The sequence below is a fragment of the Bombus bifarius genome, unplaced genomic scaffold, assembly GCF_011952205.1.
Source record: "Bombus bifarius isolate JDL3187 unplaced genomic scaffold, Bbif_JDL3187 scf7180000008296, whole genome shotgun sequence".
In the NCBI taxonomy this organism is placed as follows: domain Eukaryota; kingdom Metazoa; phylum Arthropoda; class Insecta; order Hymenoptera; family Apidae; genus Bombus; species Bombus bifarius.
Window position 1 is genome coordinate 186804 of NW_022884575.1, and position 24966 is coordinate 211769.

The 24966-nt window shown below is 29.7% G+C and overlaps 5 protein-coding genes across 13 annotated transcripts; 2 read left to right on the plus strand and 3 right to left on the minus strand.

Moving 5' to 3' along the window:
- Window positions 1–253: 253 nt before the first annotated feature.
- LOC117212391 (3-hydroxy-3-methylglutaryl-coenzyme A reductase) lies at window positions 254–13642 on the minus strand. Of its 3 annotated transcripts, none has more exons than XM_033457200.1 (10): window positions 10214–10453; window positions 9949–10053; window positions 4441–4651; window positions 4199–4310; window positions 3773–3860; window positions 3399–3696; window positions 3166–3317; window positions 2087–2618; window positions 751–1991; window positions 254–672 (listed from the first exon to the last, which is right to left on the minus strand). In XM_033457200.1, the coding sequence occupies exons 3-10, from the start codon at window positions 4621–4623 to the stop codon at window positions 549–551; spliced, it is 2730 nt and encodes a 909-aa protein (XP_033313091.1). In that variant the 5' UTR covers window positions 4624–4651; window positions 9949–10053; window positions 10214–10453; the 3' UTR covers window positions 254–548. The 3 variants fall into 3 exon arrangements, with proteins under 3 accessions (XP_033313091.1, XP_033313090.1, XP_033313092.1); XM_033457199.1 differs by having other exon boundaries at window positions 9949–10144; XM_033457201.1 differs by lacking the exons at window positions 9949–10053; window positions 10214–10453 and adding an exon at window positions 13554–13642.
- On the minus strand, window positions 13582–14908 carry LOC117212410 (BLOC-1-related complex subunit 8 homolog). The gene is made up of 2 exons (XM_033457235.1): window positions 14563–14908; window positions 13582–14474 (listed from the first exon to the last, which is right to left on the minus strand). Exons 1-2 carry the CDS (start codon window positions 14615–14617, stop codon window positions 14068–14070), a joined length of 462 nt encoding a protein of 153 aa, XP_033313126.1. The 5' UTR covers window positions 14618–14908; the 3' UTR covers window positions 13582–14067.
- Window positions 14909–14926: 18 nt separating this feature from the next.
- Window positions 14927–16357, plus strand: LOC117212409 (translocon-associated protein subunit beta). Its single transcript, XM_033457234.1, has 4 exons — window positions 14927–15065; window positions 15503–15647; window positions 15720–16034; window positions 16120–16357. Exons 1-4 carry the CDS (start codon window positions 15043–15045, stop codon window positions 16234–16236), a joined length of 600 nt encoding a protein of 199 aa, XP_033313125.1. The 5' UTR covers window positions 14927–15042; the 3' UTR covers window positions 16237–16357.
- Window positions 16358–17258: 901 nt separating this feature from the next.
- Window positions 17259–20686, plus strand: LOC117212394 (ceramide transfer protein). 2 transcript variants are annotated; one of them, XM_033457206.1, is made up of 10 exons: window positions 17259–17725; window positions 17821–17874; window positions 17976–18095; window positions 18194–18431; window positions 18563–18846; window positions 18919–19086; window positions 19188–19616; window positions 19693–19825; window positions 19917–20243; window positions 20296–20686. In XM_033457206.1, the coding sequence occupies exons 1-9, from the start codon at window positions 17684–17686 to the stop codon at window positions 20042–20044; spliced, it is 1596 nt and encodes a 531-aa protein (XP_033313097.1). In that variant the 5' UTR covers window positions 17259–17683; the 3' UTR covers window positions 20045–20243; window positions 20296–20686. The 2 variants fall into 2 exon arrangements, with proteins under 2 accessions (XP_033313097.1, XP_033313096.1); XM_033457205.1 differs by having other exon boundaries at window positions 17259–17874.
- A 697-nt stretch (window positions 20687–21383) lies between these two features.
- Window positions 21384–24965, minus strand: LOC117212397 (actin-related protein 2). 6 transcript variants are annotated; one of them, XM_033457208.1, is made up of 10 exons: window positions 24838–24965; window positions 24556–24755; window positions 24330–24440; window positions 23979–23996; window positions 23526–23543; window positions 23096–23175; window positions 22894–23029; window positions 22447–22806; window positions 22098–22376; window positions 21384–22014 (listed from the first exon to the last, which is right to left on the minus strand). In XM_033457208.1, exons 2-10 carry the CDS (start codon window positions 24601–24603, stop codon window positions 21844–21846), a joined length of 1221 nt encoding a protein of 406 aa, XP_033313099.1. In that variant the 5' UTR covers window positions 24604–24755; window positions 24838–24965; the 3' UTR covers window positions 21384–21843. The 6 variants fall into 6 exon arrangements, with proteins under 6 accessions (XP_033313099.1, XP_033313101.1, XP_033313102.1 ...); XM_033457210.1 differs by having other exon boundaries at window positions 24556–24758; window positions 24838–24906; XM_033457211.1 differs by having other exon boundaries at window positions 24867–24883.
- Window position 24966: the final 1 nt, after the last annotated feature.

Here is a 24966-nt window from a genome sequence, read left to right on the forward strand (position 1 = left end):
TATTCCTAGTGTTTCTATCATTTAACTAGTTAAAAACGAGAAATATAATTAATAATTTTTATTTGTGTTATAGTACTGTAATGATATATATATATATACTTTTCTTAATTATGGAAAACAATTTGATTGTACTCTGAATATTCTACATGTTTTCAATGATAATCTAGCTAAGTCACTACAGCTAAATATTAATATTCTACTATGTAAAAATATAACTATTTCTACAAAAAAATAATCATTTCACCATATTAGCTTCATACAAACATTGTCAACTTTATATTTCATTGTAAATTAAGTATACATATTTCATAACATTTAAAATACTATCCTACTTCCAACAAAGTCAAACTTTTAGCATATTTAATTCATTCTTGGATTTGATTCAAAATTTCTATCGTTGCACTTTTGTTCAAATTATTAGTCATTTAGTTTTTTGGTTTATGCTCTTCCATGTACACAAAAAATATTACATATTACATATAACCAGCCGTTCAATACAAGGTATTCTAGGTACAGATTAAGATGAACTCATTTATATAGCATTAATGTTAAGACTTCTCTATGAACTCCTTACATACATTTTGTACAGGCAGTAACATATTTGGCACAGACAGTTTAATTCCTGTAGTATCTTGGGGAGTACTTATCGCATTTGTTACTGCGGTAGATGATCTGAAATAAAATTTTGTTTTATTTATTCATTTTATATTATTCTTTTAGGGCTTTCCATTATTTTATTTATAGACATACCTGTTGTGCCTAAGATGACTTTTGACTAAATGACCAGCTGTAAGAGCAGCCATTAATGATAATTCGCCGGCAAGTACTGTGGCACATATTATTCTAGCTAATCTGCTAGCATTTTCACCAGGTTGATCAGTATGTGCACCTTGAACACCTAACATAGCCAAACATGCTCCTTGTGCAGGAAGACCAGTTCCACCTCCAATAGTACCAATTTCTATGCTGGGCATTGTACAGGATACATACAGATCTGAACCATCTGCTCCCCATGGTTCCATTAAAGTCATACAATTGCTACTTCCAACATTTTGTGCAGGATCTTGACCCGTAGCGATAAAAATTGCGGTTACAATATTTGCAGCGTGCGCATTAAAACCACCTACGCTGCCAGCTATGGCGGACCCAATCATATTTTTACTTATATTCACATCAACTAATGCGTGAACCGATGTTTTCAGCACATTAGTAACAATATCTGCAGGGACCACTGCTTCACAAACAACACTTTTACCTCTACCTTGAATCCAATTTACTGCTGCTGGTTTTTTATCCGTGCAAAAATTACCGCTTAACGATAATATTTCCATGTCGGGGAAATGTTCCTTTACCGTGTTCAATGACTTTTCAGTACCTTTAGACAACATATTCATACCCATAGCGTCACCAGTAGTAGCCACAAAACGAATAAACAAATGCCTGCCAGCAATGCGTATGTGAATCTTTGTCAACCTTGCAAATCTGCTAGTTAAATCAAAATTCTCCTTCATTTCTTTGAAATTTTCAGGATCTTGCATCCATACCATAGCTTCACTTGCTCTAACGATATTTGGAAACCTCACAACTGGTCCCCTAGTCATTCCATCAGCAACTACGCGGCTTGTTACACCGCATTTTAACAATGCCCTACTACCACGATTTGTAGATGCTACTAAACATCCCTCTGTTGTAGCCATTGGTATATGATATAATTCACCATCGACTAATAGTGGGCCAGCAATTCCAAGCGGTACAGGCACATATCCTACAACGTTCTCACAACAGGATCCTAATACTTTACTATAATCATAATTTTTGTACGGTAAATCGAGGAGAGTATCGAGAAATTTTCCCGCCTCTCCAATTATAAGACGTCTGATTCCAACACCTCGCTCCATGTCACCAACTGCTTTCTCTAACTGATACGCGGCTATATGCTTATTCTTCACTAATTGAATTATTTCCTCGTCCGTTAGCCCACTTGCTCCAAGCTATGAATTTAACAATATATTTAAAAATCAAATATAGATTAACGATATTTTCAAAAATAAATTGGGATATATATACTTATAATACCTTTACTTACATCAGATTTGTATATTTCGAGACATTCTTTTAAGGACCTAGGAACTTTCGATTCTGGAGGCAGATTTTTATCGTCCCGCTTATCTATATTACATTGTTTTTCGTCTATTTGGTCTTCCTTGTCATCGCTCCAATTATGTATGTTAGAAAGAAAAGAGATACTTTGCATTCTACTAAAGTTTTGCTTGAATGGCAGCTTGATGCTAAGCACATTCACATCTTCACTTTCATTTTCTTTTCCTTTCACACATTCATTTTCAACCTTTTCTTCTGTATCGTCTTCTACTTTGGATCGTAATTGTTTAGCGATGTCTCCTTTATCTTCGAAGAAAATAAATTTAACTGCGAGCGCAAGAAGGAGTATCAATATCACGATATTATCAGCACTGACTGACAACCAATTCATTAAATAATTCTTCACTTCGGATGAATTCTCTGTCTTGTTATAAGAATTCACTATGACATGTGAATTCGCGGAAGATACTTCTCTTTCTACAGTAGGTTCGCTTTTGTCACTTCTGAAAGACCAGCGACTAAAATAAATAAATATTTTATGTCAACGATTACATTGATGTAACTTCCTAAGCTTATGAATTATCTAATTTTATTGTATCTTCCCACATACAATAATGTACATAGATTAACCTGCCGCTATTTTTATGTACTATTTTAATAACACTTGAATTTACTATAAAGATATTAATAATTATGATCATCTTTAACTCGACACAGAAGTGTTATACACTGTTTCCTAACTTAACATACGAGGAGATAAAGAAACCCAAACCTCGTAGAGATACTATCTCCTTCTCTGCAATTCATTGAATATGAATCAAATGTATATTTATGCTACTGTGTAATAAGTTGAACCTGACCTGTGGAAGTTAAGAATAAGGAAACTGTCAAACAAGAAATATGCTCAAGTAAAAAAAAATACATATCGTATGGGGCAGATTTGTGATAACTTTTGTCAGTTTTCTTTCTATTGTTATCTGATGTATAAAACATAAAGTTCATTTCAAACGGAAACACGACTCGTATATATTATGGAAAACAGAAAATAAAACAAAAATGCAATACCTGTTAGCGTGTACCACAAATAGGCCAGCAATCATAATCAATTTAACGCGTTCTACTACCGGATTCGGCTTTTGATCCTCTTCGTTTAATGGGTGCATTATAAAAATCTTATCGGCAGTTAACGGTTTCATAGCATTAGTTTCACGAGAAAGCTGAAATATAATAATAGTACGAGGTAGAATGTACAATTCATAAAACTATTTTAACAATTAGCACAGAAATCTAAAAATTACCTCGAGAATAAGTGATAAACATGCAGGATAAAATGTCATAAAAACGATATAATTTACAATAACACCTAAACAAGCGAAGCTGCACAGGATTTCCAATCTTTTGACACCGGATAAAGACCCTATGCTAATAAGTAGAGTTTCTACTAAAGTATCTAACGTAATAGTTGGTCCTAAGAGCGACATGCCGCGAGCAATATTTGCTCGTACTTCTTCTTTGTTTCTGGAACTTAGAGCCAATTGTGCTAATACAGCGGCTTTTGAAAGATCGATAACAAGCAAGAAGAAGAATAATGCATCCCTGAAAAATAATAACTTTATACAATAGGAATTAAAGGAATTTCTAGACTTTACAATCCATTCCGAATAAGGCTTACTTTAAATCAGAAATATCACTGCGTCCGAAATTCATTACGCTGGACGTGAACACAACACTAGAAAATACTGTAAATAGGCCGGCAATACCTGTCAAAACATTACATTCAAGTATTCTTACTATTATCATTAATATCTGCTAATAAATTCTATTTATTATTTTGTTACTTAAAATTAATTCGCGCATTTTTCCCGGTTAAATGTTATGCGAATTCAATAATTAAGTGTCATCGCGTGTCGTACGGAATGAAACGATATTACTTTCCATAAAACTTTCTCTGACACTGAAAGCTTTCACGCGTACCGTGGAAAGATCCGGTTATATGAATAATCGGCCAATACATAATTATCCTAGATTCTTCTTTAAACACGTATTTCGTATCTTCAATTTTCCGAAATATCAATTAAACTTATATATATTCACTTACCTAAAATATATTTTGAACCCAATTTTTGTAAATTGCGAAACTGATGATAGGTGAATAATATAGCTAGACATCGTATTATAGTCATGACTATAATATCAGCTGCATTTAGGTCCTAATAAATAGTCATATATTACGTATATTGTGTAAGCAATTTTGAGGTTTACAACGATCATTTCCATCGTTAAGACATTTCTCGACTCAAATTTGAAAATTCAATTGAAATTTACTCAAAATCTGCTTACATCCAAATTACATCTACCGGGCCGACAATGTAAAGCCAAAGGAAGAGTTCTACTATCTCGAGGATATCCACTTCCGGTCTCCATGTTCAGAATGCATGCTGTGAGTGTGAAGGTCGTCACAATTACTTCTAGGGGGTGCCCAGCACAAAACCGGCCGTGAATTTCGAACAGATGTGTCAGCATGTTTTTTGTTTCTGATACCTACCTACGACTTGAAATGACATAAAATGTTATTATGAATAAGATTATGATAAAAGAATATAAAATATTAAAATAATGTATTTAAACATTCAACATTTCTCCAACGTGTTCTCCATAAAGATCAACTTTAAGGTAGGACATTAAGATATTTCTATATCTCGTGGTAAAAAAAATGTATAAAGTCTCTCTTTCTGTAAAATGGAACTAAAATAGATAGAGTTACCATAAAGAAGACGATACCGCGTGTATGGTGAAGTTGAAGAAAGTGTTCGTTTGTCGAAAGCGTTCTTTATTTATTGTTACAGAAAATATTCGGTAAAATCGACAGGTAGAGCCGTTTATTCTTTTCAACTGAGGGAAGAAGATACCTAACAGATCGCGTAAACATGAAAAAAAGACAAGGAACAACTTCAGCGAAAATAAGTGAAGGATTGAGCGAGTAAAGTGTCACACGGTAACATTCCTTCCACATGTCAATAATGCTCCATATAATCATAACACTTTCAATTACGTTACGCGCTCCACATGTGTGTAATGAAACACGATTTTTTTTTTTTACAAAACCGAAATTCCGCCCGTACCGCTTTGACATTGATATTCGAATACTTGCAGCCGGGAGAAAAATGAAACAACACGAAGCAATGGCGAACGGAATGCAAATGCTAAGAGGAAATATTTTTAGAATCAGAATAATAAATAGATGGATTGTTTTTATAGCGCTACAACGTGTGATTAAATCCCAGGATCTCAGAAACTTAATTAACATTTCAAAGATAAAAATAATTTCAAAGTAAGCAATAAATTTCTACAGCTATGCGTTTACTGAACTAATTATGCGCAATTTCCTATATATGCAAAACAAATAAATGTAAAATAGGAAAAAAAATGAAATTTAATCACAAAAACAAAAGCTGAAAGGATATGCATCAAGAACGGTAACGTTCCAACAACGCAAGAGAACATTTCTGTTCGTACAAACCATTACTATTAATTACTATTACTAACCATTACTATTAATTACTATTAATTAACCAGTATACTGTTATATATTATACAATAAATTGTTTCAGTTCTGACAGTTACATCTATAATTTGTTACCGACCATTTTAGATATACAAACCGTAATAGTAGTAAGTCCATTTGTAATATATGCTAAAGGAGCTTCTTCTTATGAACTTCTTATGAAATATTGGAGCTCATGAATTACCAAACACAAAGTACAGTATATAATTAACTATTATAATTCAAATGATGAGACGACTTTCATAAATATTGGACAAACTAATGCAAGTTTATCTTATAAAAGAAGAAAAGGGAAAAAGGCAGTTCAGATATAAATAAACAAAAAAGACATTGATTGCATTCAAAGCCAGAGGCATTCAATCCTACAATCTGATGGAATTATAAAGTCACCTTTGGATATATACCTACGATTGTATAAAATTTGAATATTACAAGATTAATTACTATACGTTATCAGACTCGTACAAAAATACACTTGTACGTAGTGCACATATCATTATTTCTTAATGAAGCATAAAAGGTTAAACTTTACCTACTGCGTACAACGGGAGAACGTCGCATAGCTCAAAGTCTTGCTGATAAACTAAATACCCCCTAAAGAAATTACTGAAAAAATTGTGGTCATCGGTACACAAAGTACAATAAATGCCATCTCATTAGAGTCAGAAAACGCGAACATTTAGAGACATTGCTAAACAGGCGTTAGGACAAGAAGAAGAGCAGCTCGTGTATCAAATCACTTTACTTCAATGTTATTGAACATTTTCAAACTTGTTGGACCACTTATACATACATACATGTACATCAAATTTAATAATAAATCGAGTCAACACAAATACAACTATAGCATAAGAGCTATAACTTGTACAAAATTAAGAAGGGTAGAATACCTTTTGAATGTTTTGATACCACTGCAAATTGTGACTTTTCTATAAAGAAAGCTCATTAAAAGATAATAACGAAAGAATACTGCATATTTGACCTTTATGAATAGTGGAAGACATGAGCGATGAAATATACACCAATCGCAAGATTAGAAATAGAATAGCAATTATAAAGAAGGATTGAATGATACCAGCAACGTCCGCTGCGTCTGAGCAATGTTCCTCAGCTGTAGGAAATATTGTCACGTGCAAACGCAGCCATTTATTTATGAATAATTATACGAATTAAAATATGAATATTGTTTAAGACACTAGGCTCGAGAGATGTAGCAGCAAAGATTATTTACCGCCGGAATGATAAGCTGACAAGTATTTACCAGTAAAATAAGGGCTGCTAAATATAATTAGCCCGTAAGGTAAAGAATAAGAAGTATCACTTGCAGATATAAAGAAGTATGTGAGAAGTGAAAAGAATTCTGAGCCGACAACGGATTAAGTATCGTGTAACTAGCGAGAAACTAACTCTAACTGATGCACTAACTCTAAACTACTCGAGATGAGGCTCCTATAGTTCCTCATACGAGAGTTGTTGGCAGGGTAGAAACATGCTTTAACATTAATTGTTTATACATTTTAGTTTACAAGGGTAGTGCTCAGTTCAGTATGATTGGTAAAACTTCTTCTGCAAGTGGTCACCCCATGAGCACCGGGAGTCGAGGGTACGGAGTCGCCCTAAGGATCTGCGCGGGAATTCATTTATGAAATATCGACATAAGCTGGTATAGAAGATAAAAAGAGAGAAAATCCCTGAGTCCCTATTTATGACAGGCAGTTTCTAACAGTGGAATAAGTGCTTCAAGTAATAATCGGTGCTAAAAAAAATAGAATTTCTTAGGTATGTACCTGTATATAAATGTATAAAGATATAAATGTATGAAGCTGTAAATGAATAAAGGGATGAAAACATACATCCTGCACATAGAATAAGAATAAGAAGAAATTCTGGCATGGAATTTAAAATTTTGTACATAATAAAACATGCAGTATATGTGTGCATAATAAGTATTTTAATACACATATACGCGTGTAGCCACGTACCCGCATATAAATATATATTACAAAAACAGAAATTAAAATAATAATACATCAATATATCAATTAAATATAGATATATATTATTATACAATTAAACACATTATACATAATTAAATATGCATATATATTTTCACTACAGGTTCAAAACAATGACAGTTAATCTTTATACATGACTGACTGTAGATCTTATTAAACCATCGTTGAAAGCATTTACTCTATCATTTCTGATTTTCCACAACGTATTTATAATCATCTAATATAAATTTCCTGTATCTAGTCGTTATAGAAAAACATCTTATTCAATGTGGTCGACATTGATCGATACCTTAACATATTTTTAATTACGTATTCCTAATGATAAATGAGAGGTCACGAATGAAACATGAATCTTATGTAAGCCTCGATATTTGTGCTATCAGTGTGACAAGTGTCCTAAAAGTATTACAACCTAAAAGCATATATTTGTATATAATTTTAACATTCTAGAAATCACATTGCAATGTCGGTCAGCGTCTATAACATATATATTAACTACATATTAACATAGCATAAATTGATGTAACTATGAAAGAATCAAAAGTAGTTAAACGGTGCGAGGAGTATACTACCGTTCAAATTAATAACACAAATTAATAACAAGGAATAATAGTATAGTACTTCTTTGTTTTTATGTCTCTTTCTCCTTGATAGAAGTTTTGACAAAAACATTAAGTTGACAAAAACATAAGTTAGAATATTTTTTAAACTAATCATTTTTCGACCCAACTACCTTGGTCCTTTTGGTCTTTTGTACTTTTTGCTTTTGATACTTTGCTTTTTTTTTAGAGAATTAAAAATGTATCGAATAATGTATAAAAAAATGTGTTGTTCCGTTTAAGAAAAATGGAGATGACTTCGACTTTTCATCGAAGTAAAATCTTTTGCGAAATTCTTAATATTGCAATTTGTAGTCAGTTGAAAGTCGATTAATTTTTGTTTAAATCATTTAATGTCCGACTATTAGAAGTGTCTGAAAAATTGTAAGGATTTTTAAACCACCTTGTACAGCTGTATAAAATCATTGCATTATTTACATTCTGTTAAAGATGAGCAAGTACCCGGTATTTTGAGCGGTAATATAGATACGTATTTGCTTGTACACCTCTCTTGTACCGTCCAGCTAGTCAACTTATCTCTCAAGAATATCTTGATATTGTACAGAATAAAACAGACTATCAATTTGATTACGATAAATAAAATGAAGTATCACCATTATTTGCGAAAATACACTCCTTGGATTTTCAAATATTGATGAACTTAAGTCTACGATGCACAAGGTTTCGTTCTATCTTGAAACAAGCTTGAGCAAAAATATTTATCCTCCAATAACTTTACGGTAGTTTTTATTTAATTGTAATTATTCTATTTTCTCAAACGATCTTATAAAACAAAAAAGTGAAAAGAAGAAAAAACGTGAAAGCCATGGAAAGCATTACTCCTTCGTAAAATAAATAGAAAGTATGATCGAGCACAATATAACGAACATGAAAGTATATCACCATGCTACCTTCTTTACAAGGGGACTTGGTATATAATTTTTCATAAAAGTATTTAACTGCTGTACTCTTGTCAATTTTTATTCCACAATCTCATCAGTTTTATAATCATTGCTAATATTATCTCAAGGAAACTCTTTGATATTAAACTGGTATTCTCGAAATTTGTTGAAAACATTCAGTTTCTTAAATATATGTCTATGTTTTCTATGTATCTCGATGATTTATCCTATCATCGGGTCTATCTTTATCAGCTGCGTTAAATAATTCGTTTCCCCTGTTCATCTTGTACAAAGCAAAAGATATTATTTTTTACAATATGAACTGAATCCTTAATACAATATGGAAATTTCCGAGTTGCTAAATATAGACTACCCTGTAAGTATACGTGGTGCTGAAACGTTAATAAATAACACTTTTTAAATACTCTATAATTATAATTTAAATACTCTGTAATTAGACTATATCAATTATCTATATGAACTTCAAACGCTGAATAACACGGATAAGGTGTATTACTTAATCTGGTAGTTAAAAAAGATAAACATACAAAAGATACTAGGAACTTTAGTCATACGTTATATAGTACTAATGATAATGTAGAAGTAAAGTAAAATAACTTTAAATAACAGAACAACTTTTGCGCGGTAATTGTTCAAATAACATGACGTGTAGGTGGAAAAGGAAGTTTTAACAGGACACTGTGTATCGTTAACTCCATTATTTCTGACACAAATGAAACAATAGCAATAAATGTGAACATGCGTACCTTGTTAAGGTGCACGTAGCAACTCGATGAAACTCTTGACGTATTGCGCACGTGGTTCAGTATCGCATATATACATGTATGTGCTTGTCAACTCTTCCCTATTTTCTTTTAACGTCAAATAAAATAGTGTCAAAAATATGATATGCAATCGGCAAGGCTTTCTATTTGACTATGTCAAACTCCTGTGTGCCTTCGACTTATAAAAATGCAATTAAAAAGTAGTTGTTAATTAAAATATTAAACAATTTGTTTCCGGAAGTACTACCTCTTCAACGGAAGAAGACTTCCACCGAATTTATCACGATTAAAAATCACATATAAAGGTAGACTATTCGATACTTCGAGTTTAGAGGAAGGAAACTAATATGGAACAAGCACAGTCTTAACAGGACGAAGCTCACCAGCAAACAAAGCTGCGCTAACGCTCGAATCCATTCGACCGTCCCGATCGACCTTACAGAATCAGTTTCGACCGTGTTCGACTATTTTCGTGCCCCTTCCTTTCTTCCTTCATAAGCACGTGTCTTCTTTCTCAATACATAATACTGAATCTTTAGTAGTCTAGTTATTAGGAATTATCTGGTCTTTAGTAGTTTAATAATTTAGAGAAGACTAGTCTTTACACGTGATTTGAAATTTGAAAGTAGCATTCGTCGTAATAATCGAATCAAATTTTAATAAATTACCGGGATAACGCGCTGGAATTTCGCGTTTAATCATCTCTTACACATATCATTGCGAAAATCGGACAACAATATGCATTTCATTTCTTTCACACTTACTCGTACTTTTGTTAGATGTGACGGATGTATCCATATGTCACTTGGTTATTGCCACACTAGTGGTCGAACTATTTTTAAGTATACATTCTGTGAATATATGAATCAAAACAATATTGATAAATCAATTTTTATTTTAGCTATGTATATCAAATTTACATTGATGTAACAATGATAAACAAAACTGTGCAAAGAATTATGTAAAATGTGAATCTTTTCTAACAACATTGTAGAAGTTTGCGTATGACGATTTGACACGGTTTTGTGAGACAATTTACAAATTTAATGCGATTTGTTGTTCTCCATTCTTAGAAAATGTGAGTTTCATGTTTTACGAGAATTCAATTATATACAAAACTTTGTACGAGCATAAAATGCGAAAATACGATTATATTTCGTGCAAGATTTTTTAGTTTATTTCGTACGATAGATATATGAAATATATATGTCGGAGATGAAAGGAAAGCCGAAGCCTTTCCTTCGAAATTTTGGGAACATCCTCTAGTACTCTAGCCTAGATTTTATCATGGCTGTAATTATTCGAAATTTGTGATAGCGAGATTGGTCTCGAGGTGACATTTGGTCGCCGAACGTAACCACGGTCACGGGATGGACGTTGTGCCTAACGGAGGTCTGAAGTGGTTGTATGGTTTTTTCCACAAATGTGGTTGTGGCGGCATGCGGCCTCGGGAGCGGGCCTAGCCACGTGTGATGTTGCCTCGGAGGTGCTGATATAATGTGACAACCATTGTATTAATAATCAAATTCCAGGCAAAAACTGCGTAGCAACGGCGTTTGGAACTTTCTCGATGCTTCCAACGAGTATGTATCAAAATTAAGGCAGAAACTGCCTAGCAACGGCGTTTAGAACCTTTTTGATGCTTCCAAACGAGTATAGAAAACAAATGCAATCGTACAGCGAGAAAAATCTCCACGAGGCTGGCATTTGTGCGATTGCCTTGGGGAGTGACACATCGAGCATTTCAACAATCATGTTTTACGCCTAAAATTAGTTTACGCTTAGTAAAGAGTTATCCCATTGACCGTGGATTCGTTTGAACCCAAGAACATTGTTAATAGCGTTCATTAAACTTATTATTCGTAAATCATACTATTCATTAAACTCACTATTCGTTAAACTTATTATTCATTAGACTTATTATTTGTTAAACTTTGTAGTAGTCTTGTATATACGTGTAAATATAATCTCGGCTTTGTAAAGCAATGGCTAATTCACGTGAAGAGTTGTTACGCGCCCAAAATTCTAACCATAACTCGACATATATATATTTTTTTTCGAATACAAAAAACGTAAATAAAGAGTCTAATGGTCTACATTAAAATTTCAGTATTAGAATGTTATAATAACACTAAATTAAGGACAACTAGAACACTTGGCTTCCATGGAAAATCCATTTATGTGTACATATTGGAAATATCGACGCGAAGGATGATTACAAATTTCGTACATCGCCTTTGAATGAAAAGTAAATAACATTTTAGTTGGAACCGATCTATAAGCGGCTTTAAACATAAACCTTCCTTCTCGGAACTATTTTAAATACAACAAAAGTAGCCAACTCCGTTTCAAGAAAGACGCCATCCTCGTCAGAATCGAACTCCGTCATCTTACCCGAATTTAGCGGATCGTATTACGTGATCACAATTATAATCGATTAATACGTACTTATGTACGTATCGTATATATTATTTAAAATAATTAAATGAATATTTATACTAAAAATATATAATTTGTTTTTGTACGAATAAGTAAACGTAACTTCATGCAGAGAAAGACAATATCTAAGAAAGTTCCATTTAGTCAACTGACTTTCATTTGAGAGTCATTATCGTTTTCGAAAATTGAAGAATCGTCAAATATCTCAATGATGTTGTCATACAAATCATTATCATATTGTATAATATATGGAAAACTATCTGTAAACATTTATTATAAAGGCAAAAAATTGAAGGCCATACAGAAGTTAGTAAGTATAATGTGAAGCCTATACAAGATATGCAGCATACCTGGCTTATAATCGCGAAGTACATTTGTATTTAAACGATTTCTCTTACTAAACGCGTATAGCATATTCATTTGTCGTATCTGTAGAATCTGTCTGAAAATTCCGTATGAATTGACTAAGAGTTCTACAGAGAATTAAACATTTATATTTAACTTAATTAAGTCTCAATATTAATATTGACAACCACGTATACCACAATTGCAATTCGCAAAATTTTAATGCATGAATTAATTATATAGGTATTTTCAAATATTAAACTACATAATTATTGATATAAACGATTGATGTTACCTAACTATTATTGATATCAAGAAATATACCATATAAATATGTTAATTTCACTATTTATTCATAAGTATAGATTTTAATCTTATTCATTACAAAAATATCTATTATATATATGACCAGAATGTCACAATTTTACATTAATTAAAAGATTACATAAAATTGTTTTATTTTATAGTTAATATTCTATTATCACTTGCACATACATATCAATTATTGTAATAAATTGTTTCACATTGATATGTGAACAGATAATTTAATAATTAAGACGTACAACATTAGTGTCCTACTTTATGTCAATGTGGTAAAATATTTTAATCAAGAAATCGAACATTTTGTCACATATTAGTATGAAAACGTTAAGATACTCTAGATAATTTTTGAGAAAATCACTATAACTATATAATAAAACTATTAATAAGCAATAAAATTATCTTCAAAAATAAAATAAAATTGTATATCAAACGAACATAACCTAGAAAAAGAAAAAGAGGGTACTAAATGATCAACATACCGTAAAACTTGTTAGAAGATAAAATACGTTTCATGTAGATATCAGTGTTTAATAACTGGCATATCCAATATGTATGATTCAATATTTTTTTTACAATTTCACAAATTAATTAGCATTCTGTACACCAATACTGGACCTCTTAACAGTATTCTCTCTTACACAAATTATAACGACATCTATAGGACTTTGTCTACAACTTAAAATGATCTCTACTGATAATTTTTGTTTATACACTTTTTTTCTAAACGATATTGGCCAAATATTAACAAATTAAAGTAAATTAAAATATTCTAAATATCCAAAAATGTTAACATATGCAACTATTCAGAATATAACAATAATTTTATTTCACATAACCCACCTATTTTATGGCATATAAATTGTTAGTAGTCTAATCAATTATTTACGGTATTTACATTTATATTTCTGAACAATATTATATTTTAATGCATTTAATTATCATTTCAAATTTAATTTGTTTTTTGAATCTCTGTGGAATATTTAACATAATTCATCATACTTTGTTAGCAGTTCCTCTGACAACATCAGATATTTCATTTGGTAAATGATCTAATGTAGGAATGTGTACAGATAAACTTTTATATACAGAATCTCTATTTCCATCTTTTTTATGCCTTCGTTGTTCCTCATAGTTCAATTGTTGTTTAAGAAAAATAGCATTCTTGAAGAATTCTAAAGTGTTTCCAAAACTCTTTCCAGCACCATTCATTGCATCAATAGCACTTACAGCATACTCTACATCAAAACATCTACCTAACAGTTGCTGTTGAAGATCAAGCACTTCTACTCGTTTGTCCATCATAGGAGGTAATACTTTCCTTATATGTTCCTGAAGTCTATAAAACGCAAGAGATGGTTCATTTGCAACTATATGCATATTTTCAGATATACGCTCAGTTGCTAGAATATTAAAAAAATAAGGTGTCAGAAACAACCAAAATATATTCATGACAAAGATATACACATGTAGTATATATAGAATCATAACCTTTCTTAACTCTCGCCTCTAGTTCTTGATCTAGTTGATACACTTTTGCAGTCATTATTTAAAATATTTTATTAATATTAAGTTTAAGTACTATATATGTATAAGTAAATACAAATATTGTACAAAATTCTCAAATTAAATCAATTTAATCATCTGAAAGTAATATTTTGCTGTTTTACGATACGCCTCAGATATTTGATACAATTTCTATATTCTTATTAATATTTTACATATGATATTATAAATGAATAAAATCTTTCTTCTACATCAACAAAATTTTTGTATAAACACAATAAACACAACACAAGACATTAATTTATTTTCACCGCCATTTTATTAAACACTCTATACCGGAAGTTAATTGCTAGCAGACTGTGTTTTCCCTTGACGAAACGTGGCATCAAAGTGTGTACTGTTGGCACTTCTCTCAAATGTATCTTCCAGATCGAGTGAAATAATCGTTTCGCTGTCTTGAGTGACATGACGTTCTATCGTACAAAAAGGTAACAATTTTTATTGTATACATAAAACTTATAGAACTATTCATTATAATCATGAGACTTTTGTAAATGTAATAGAAAACTTTGCTATTTTTGTTTAGAATATTTCAATAATGAATAACTATAATATTTTACTCTTTTAAATAATGTAAATTACTGGCTTTTTATGAATGAAATATATAAAACTTTCTACTTTTTACGAATTATAATAAGTAATTTAATAACTACAATAAATTTTGTACAAAAGAATCATCAACTATTATCATTAAAGTCATTTATTTATATATTTGTATAATTTTATGTATAGATTTTATATCTGTTGATAGAATATAAATTAAAAATGTGACACACACACACACACACACACACATTGAATTTAATCAATATAAACAATGTAATTTTTAGTAATAATAATGTTCTTTTCAATGTTAATATCCTAGCATGAAGTGGCATATCATATTCATAGCATTTGCTGCTTTTCTTCTTACTACATATGCAGAGGAAGAAGAAGAAGCTGCAAGATTATTGATATCTAAACAACTACTTAATAAATACCTTGTAGAAAATATGGACATTGTAATTAAAGTAAGTATAAAAATAAATATGGTTTATGTATATGTAATATTTTTATCTTAATAGAGAATTTATCATTTATAGTATACAGTGTATAACGTTGGCAGCGCAGCTGCATTAGAAGTTGAAATTACAGATAATTCTTTCCATCCTGATCATTTCACTCATGTCAGTGGAGAATTAAATGCAAGGATAGATCGTGTTCCACCCTATACAAATGTCAGTCATATAGTTGTTGTAAGGCCACGTAAATTTGGATACTTTAACTTCACATCAGCCGAAGTTTTATATAAACGCAAAGAAGATGCTCCTAACTTACAATTTGCCGCAAGTAGTGAACCTGGTGAAGCAATAATTGTATCATTTAGAGATTATGATAAACAATTTTCTTCACATGTTGTAAGTAACTACTGAATATTATGTAAGTCAATATAAGCATTGTATTAATTGTAATAAAATATAAAATACTTATGTATCATTTTAGGTTGACTGGGCTGCATTTGCTGTGATGACATTACCTTCATTAGCTATTCCTTTTGCATTATGGTATTCTAGTAAAAGCAAATATGAAAAATTACTTAAAACTACAAAAAAACATTAATCATATACTTATCCTGTCATTCAACAGAAACTTTTTTCTATACAAATATGAGAAATTCGACTGTCCCCCCTTTCTGTACATCTAATTTTATAATAAATATTATTTATAAATAATTTACATTTGCGCGTTCTTCATCATTATGCTTAGTTTAGATTATAAGTATACAAATTATGCTTATTCGTTAATAATTATTTATTTATAGATTACATCTTACGTTCATATAATCTTATAATTAGTAAATATTATTTATTTTTGAGAATAAATAATGTAAAAATTACATAAAACCCTCCCTTTATATAGCAAAACAGTTCAACTGTATAAAGGAATAGGATATGACGAATCCCTGTTACTATTTCTTTACATTATTACTTGAGACTATGTACATATGTATATCAAATAACTGAATGTATGACATGTACATAAATTACATAACTAGAAACCATGTACATATATGTAAAATAATCAACCTATTCTTGAACTATAGTTACATTATATCATTTAATATTCTGCTATGTATAAAATTATGTAACTTAGATTATATATTACAAAATATGCACTCTCTTATGTACATATATACTTGCACACATTTAATATTAACATAAACAAGATGACAAATAATTAGTCTTCTAATAAATTATCTATATATTTTTACATAATTTTGACAACATCATTTTTGTATAAATAGTTAAAAGATACAAATTTAATCGTGATTTGTTTACATCATTCATATGGATTTACAGCAATCTATTCGTTACTAAATAACTTTTAAACCAAGTATATACATACTTCGATAATTATCGATGCTTTAAATCGATATTCGTTACTTTTAATCGAACTGTGTTAATTTAATTGTTATTATTAAAAAAGTAACGGAATCACATTGGATTTCAAATATTTCTTACTTATCCATTATTAGTTGAAGAAAAATATTGTTTATGTAGCTTAAAAAGATAATAATTAATGTTTAAGGAATGTTAAAAATATTTAATTTTCAAGAATATGACCAATCAAGAAAGATTATAGCGCACATATAACATTCATGAAAATACTGCTTAAATAAAACTGTTGATTTTCTTATTTGGCACTTAGTCTTGTTATTTGCCGAAAAATACAAGCTGTTGATGTCTCATTTATTTGATAAGACATTTTATATAACAATACGTATGATTATTAACGATCAATATGTTCTGAAACTTATTTTGTGAACAATTACTGGTTAATTACTTCGCAATTTTCAAATTACTGTAACTGTAGAATAACTATCGATAGATTATCCCGCGTTAGAGTAACTTTAAAGATATTATTTGGATATGTTAAGTTTATTTTAAAAGTAATTGATTCTGAAAGTGAGATTTACTCGCAAGAATGGCCGATGAAACAGAAACGATTCGACTTGCCAACGAAGATATTGAATGTATGGAAGGAGAGATAGATGCTGATGATGTAGATGAAGAAGGTTCAGATGGAGTTGTGGTTCCAGAACTTCAGGGTACATTATCCAAATGGACAAATTATATACATGGCTGGCAAACTAGATTTATTGTTCTCAAAGATGGTACTTTATCTTATTACAAATCTGAGCAGGACAGTGGATTTGGATGTCGAGGTTCAATAAGCTTGTATAAAGCTAATATTAAGGTATGAATTGGTATAAAGGAATCAGTCTCCTATAAGATTTAATTCTCTGATAAAATTGGTAAAAAACTCATGATATTACTCTATGCTATTTGTTTTATTAGGCTCACGAATTTGATGAATGTAGATTCGATGTGTCTGTAAACGATTGCTTAGTATGGTATTTGAGAGCAAGTAATCCAGAAGAAAAGCAGCGTTGGGTGGATGTTTTGAAATCTTATAAGGTACTAAAATTTTATTATATAAATTAAGTAAGTTATTAGATAAATCTAATAAATGTTCTTTTGTTCTATTAAAAAATATATATGTTTGCTTTAAACAGTCGGAATCAGGTTATGGAAGTGAAAACAGTTTGAAGCGACACGGTAGTGCTATTTCACTTATATCAAATACACAATCTATTACAAGTGCAGGTAGCTTCACTAAACGTGGAGTTAGAGGACTAAAAGAGAAGTTAGCAGAACTTGAAACTTTCAGAGATATTCTGATCAAACAAATTGATACTTTGCAGAAATATTTTGATAATTGTGCAGAAAATGCTAAAAATATTTCCACGAAAGGTATATAAATTAATAATTTCCATTTGTGTAGATTCATTTGTTATGTATTCAGTTGTTTCATGTCCTCTTTTATTTTTTAAATAAGTACTTTTTTTTTCTTTGCTTTTAATTGAATGGGAAAATTGTTTCAGAAAATAAAGTGGAGACAATGTTTAATCCAGCTGAACAGTCTGTGGACTTTAAAGGTGAAGCAATAACATTTAAAGCAACGAGTGAAGGTGTGCTAGCAACATTACAGCACTGTGTTGAATTAATGGTGCAACGAGAAGATGCATGGCGTCGTAGATGGGAAAAAGAAATCGAGAGAAAACGAAAAGTGCAAGAACTTTACAAAGCTTTGAAAGAACAAGTTACAATGCAACAAAGTGACTTTCCTAGACCTAGAGTTCTTATTCATGGAGGTCCAGATTATGAGGTTCGATTTTATAAATTAACAAAATATCTTTAAAAAAACATAACATAGTAAAAAAAAATTTTAATGTTTAAGGAAGGTCCACATAGTGCTCTTTGTGATGAAGAATTCTATGATGCAGTAGAGACTGGATTAGATAAAATTGATGAAGAAAATCAACTAAGAGATCGTTTGAAACAAAAATCAGTTTCAATTTTAACTACTCCGATAATGTCAGCAGTTAAACACAGACTTTGGCCAGAGGTAATTATTTATTTTTAAAGTATGCCATATCTATATTACAATAATTACAATCTATAATTACATAATACATCTATAATTACAATCTATATAATAATTTTTAGATACAAAGAATAACGATGGAACAGTTGCATTATGCGCGTCTTGGAGTAGGAGCCGGTGGATGGCAATTATTTGCTGAAGATGGTGATATGCGAATGTACAGACGCGAAGAAGAAGCGGATGGTTTAGTGGTAGATCCTTTGAAAGCTTGTCATGTTGTGAAAGGAGTTACTGGTCATGAAGTTTGTGAAATATTCTTCAGCCCTGAGTATAGGACAGGATGGGAAGCTACCCTTGAAGATATGACTGTGGTTGAAAATATTTCCAAAGATACTTTAATATTTTTACAAACGCATAAGCGAATTTGGCCAGCAAGTCAGAGAGACGCATTATTTTGGTCACATATGCGCCGAGTCTCCGATGATCAAGATCCAGATGCACATGATTTATGGATAGTTTGTAATCATAGTACAGAACATGCTGATTATCCTGTAAGATTTTATATAATTTAATTATATATACTTATATATAACATGAAATATTTATATAGACATGAAATATTTACAGCCAAATACTGGAAAATGTGTAAGGGTTTATCTAACTGTTTGCCTTGTGTGTCAGACTTTTATTGATCCTCCGAAAGATGAAGATGAAATAAAAAGAGAGAATATAACTTGTAAAATAACTTATTGTTCTGTTGGTTTGTACTATATCATTTATATATTTAATCTGTGTATATTGATATAGTAATATTCTATTATATCTGTAACATTATCTTTTTTTGAATACAGTTAATCCTGGTGGATGGGCTCCAGCATCTGTTCTACGTGCTGTTTATAAAAGGGAGTATCCAAAGTTCCTTAAACGTTTCACTAACTTTTGTATTGACCAGTGTAAGGATAAACCAATTATATTTTAAGAACAATTAATAGAACTTCCATATTTTCCATCCAATTTTTCATTTATTACATCAAAGCATTTTCATGCCCTTGATGTACTAATATATCAAAGAAAAAAATCAGAAGTTGAAAGATAAAAATTTGGAAGCAAAAGTTCTCTCAAGTAATGAAAGTGTTTTATATACTATTTTTCTTATTTGCTTAACGTGATCGATGTATATATATATATATATATATATATTATAATATATATATTATTATATATATGTATATATTCATAGCTTAGTAAAACAGGATACAAACTGTTACATTGAAAGTGATTTATTAAAGCGTAAAAAAGTATTATATACACTTCCAAAATAACTTTATAACGTGGGACGCATGCGCTAAAGCACTGTTTGTAAATTATATTTACTTCTTTAAATAACAGCTTGTTACTTTATTGTTATACAGAATGCTATCGCAAGTCACTTGTACAAATCTTAACAAATTGAATATATACACATTTATCTATTGTTATATTATATATCCAATTAAACATGAAACTGTATGATACAAATTATATTGTTATTTTTATTTATACATAAAATGTGTACACATTGATACACAGTATAAGGGTCAAATGGGGAAACATAATAAAGACTGTTGTAGATTTGCCGTAATTACTTCGAATCTGTTACTTTAATTTAATTCCTTATCATTGTTGAGATGTCATCAACGAGAATCACATTTTTAATTAAATATTTTTATTTGATTCCTATAATTAGAAAACGATTATTTACTGTACAGTTTTAACAATTAAATATGTACAAGGTTTTAAAATTAGTGATAGAATTTTCGTAAGAAATAAATTTATTTCTACAAATTATTCAACTAAAATAAAAAAAAATCATATATATATATATACATATTAAATATAAAATTCTTTTATATATACCTCATATGCTCTACTATCAGAACATTGAAATTTGAATTTTGTTCCAATAAGTGTAGCTTAAAAATATTAAAAGAAGATATAGAGAGATGTATAAAAATGCTTCTCTGGTTTCTTACAAACTATTATGATTTACAATAATGGCCAAAATTCCGAACAATTACGTGAAAAATTATTTTGAATTAAAAAGATTCTATATCAAAAAATGCAACTCTGTAAAAATTGCTTATCACTCAGTAAAACATACTTCCATACATAAGAGATAACAGAACAAATAATGAAATTAAATCTCACTATTGTATTTACAAATTTAATTATTTAATTTTAGCCATTATATTAACAAATTGCTAGTTTGAGCAATTATAGGTACAATATTTAATTCGAACATTATAAAATAATTGTAAACTGAACAAATAGACATACAATTGTTTGTAATTCATGATGTATCTCTATTGAAAAAGATTGCAATTTAATTGATTATGATTGAAGCACTAATAAACAATATATTTACAATGTATCATCCACAAATATGCTATATGCGTTATGGCAAATATACACATATGGAGTATACAATACTCCAAAAATAGTTGGATAGTCTACAAAATTTAAGTCAATTTATATCAAATTTAATAACATTTTAATTCCAATACAATCATATGTTAATGTATTTAAATAAAATTAATTCTAATTTAAAAACTTAATATTTTTAAAACTTATGATACTGCATTATATGCCTCTCTAATTATACTTGTTACCTGTATATACTGGAAATAATTTGGTATAAATCAATCGTGAATATAAAATATATATGCTTTGCACTTTGGAACGATTTCAAATGTATAAAAAAATGTATATTTCTTTTCTATATTTCAATAACTATTTTCCTTATGATTCATAAGAACCTAATTTTTTTAATACACTAAGACCTTTTTCTTCATATTCTTCTCTTGTAATCCATACTGATTCACGATCTTTTGTAATTTCTGCTAATACAGCACCACCCATAAAAACCATATCTTTACGTCTCGGGGAATCTTCAATTTTTATCTTAAATTTCTGAAAAATATTAAAGAGTAACGAAATAATAATATATATTCATTAAAAAATTGAGAAAAAAATATAAGATATTTTATAATTACATTTAATTTCGAAGTATCATTTTTTAATACTCTTTGAAGATAAAGTTGCTTAATCTCTCTTTCGAGTCTAGACGGAAGCCCAGGATACATTGTACTGCCACCACTTAAAACAATATGTTTATATAATTCACTTCTTATATCAATATCAGCTGCTTGAATAGTACTAAATACTAATTCAGCAATTCCTTGAGCCTCAACATTTATTAGATGAGGCTGGAATAAAGCTTCTGGTGCTGCAAATCTCTCTCCACCTACTTTTATTACCCTCCCATCTGGCAGCTAAAACAGATTATAGGTACAAAACATATTTCAGTCATAAATTTTGTTTTGCATTACAAAATTCACTTACAGTATATGATTCAACCAAAACAGTTGTTTCAAGAGCTAATTTTTCTTCAGTTTCTATATTATAGCCAATATAACATAATTTTTCCTTTAACATTCTAACTGTTTCAAAATCAGCTGAATGGTTAAATGCATAGCCACGTAATAAAAGAAGTTTTATTAAATACATTGTAATATCTCGACCAGCTATATCCAGTCGTCGTGTGAGATGAGGTAAAGCATACTCTTCAAATACAGGACAAATATGAGTGACTCCATCACCAGAATCTACTACAACACCACTAATCAATCCTTGAGCATACAATGTAAGTACTGCTTGAATTGCAATATATGTTCCAGCAAAACCATATTTTTCAAACATTACCTGCAATATTTCAATTATAATTTGAGAAAATAAGAGTATCATAATTAAATTATTAATATATCATATATAACGATAACTTGATATTACCTCAATCATTTTTTCACGATTTGTGATAGGATTCATTGGTGGTTCTGTTAATAAAATTTTGCATTCTCTAGGATTAATATTCATTTTTTCCTTTCCAAAAGTATAGTCCCATACATGACACATGTCTTCCCAATTTCTATTAGATATTTAAATAATTAAATATCTCATAGTACGTACAAATTATATATGGTCATATACACACCTAACAATTCCATTTTGCATTGGATAACTAATCTCTAGCATAGACCGAAGTTTGCTTGCTTCATCCCCAACCATTAAATCCTATTAATGTGAAACATAATGAAAATATGTAATTATGTAGATTATTATCAGATGAAATATAACATGTTAATAGAAATTGTTAATATTTCAATAACTTAATACATTCTACCTTTATGAAAAAATCGAGAATAAAATTAAATACAAGTTTTTTAAAATTTTATAACGCTAATTGTTTAAATTAATATAACATATAAAAAAGTAGGAGATGGTAGAATACTAATAGATTCTTACTCAGAGATCAATGTTGGGTAACTTATGGAAACTATTACTGTAAAGATGTCCAATTTGTCAAGTACTGACATAATATTGATAAATGTAAATATTAACATTAAAAAATGCAATGAACTTACAGGCATGTTAAGCACATCCTATGAGAGCAAGTGTAAGGATACAAATCAGTTAACAAATGCAAAAATTTACATTAAGTAGGTCTCAAAAATATAAGATATATAAAAATCCACACATATATAAGTATAAATATAACATCTGTAAATATTCTATTTTATATTTTATTTCTTATATTTATTCAATACCAATAAATAGAAAAACAATTAGCAATATATTGGATAAATTTATTATAAGTTATCAAAATGAAAAATATAATGTTATGATTGTCATAGTTACTAATTAAGTTTTCAACAAAGATGTTATATATTCCAATACTTTTAAAAATATCTGTCTTACTTTTAATATGCACAATCCATTTTAATTTTGGTTAGTAAACAAGGTTAATAAATGAGAAATGCGTTTTCAATCAGACTTAAACTCTGGGGCACACAGTGTAATATTATGAAGTGACTTACACGAATACAATATTCTTGCTGAAAATTAAGTAAATTTATTAATAAACAACATAGAAATGATGGATTATGATTTTGTTTCTATGGTTAAATAAAAGAATCTCAAACTCCAAATTGAAAAAATCATATAATCAATTCAATTACTAATGTTCCTTACAAAATATGAAAGAAAGATGATTTATTTTATTTAGGGAAAATAAGTAGTATATTTTTATAACAATGAATATATATTAAATATAGAACAACAAATATTATCCATAAATTACATTAATAACTCTTTTTTAAATAAATAATTGAAAATACAATAAATAGTCTAAATTTGATTTGCTATAATTGGAGAATTAAAAAATATACCTTCACATCAATGTCTCCTATTTTATTGACAGCTCTGATAATAGGACGTCCAACTATGGATGGAAATATATGTGCTGGGAAATTTGCTCCTGCATATCCACACTTTACAAACTATAAAAATATAATGTTACTTTGGTACTTTTAGAAAGAAAATTATACAAAATATAAATTTAAAAGGTATAAACGAAATAGAAATCAAAAAATAAAAGTAAAGTTATAACCTTACCCCTGTTCCGTTATCGCAAACAATAATTTTTCTACCCTTGCTATCCATTTTTCAATATGATGTTATTATTTAAACGGACTATATGTTTGTTATGTTAAAACTTATTAAATATTGCATATTCTGTGAGATGACTAATTGTTATAAGATCTAGGGCGTTACCGGCATGACGATTCGGAAGCAACAGCGACCAATACAATCACCTACTTTATAATCAGATTACAGTCATATTAAAACAACAGATGTTTGCTACTTCGTTTTAAAGAATCAAAATTTATAACTTACATGAACATTACTAACGTAAACTCACTCACTTTGATATAAACTCGCAAAGGCAGTCGTTCTGTAAGTCTAATGAATATACAATTATTCTACTCGGATTGGCTCAATCGAATCTTTCCCGACTCCCGAGCA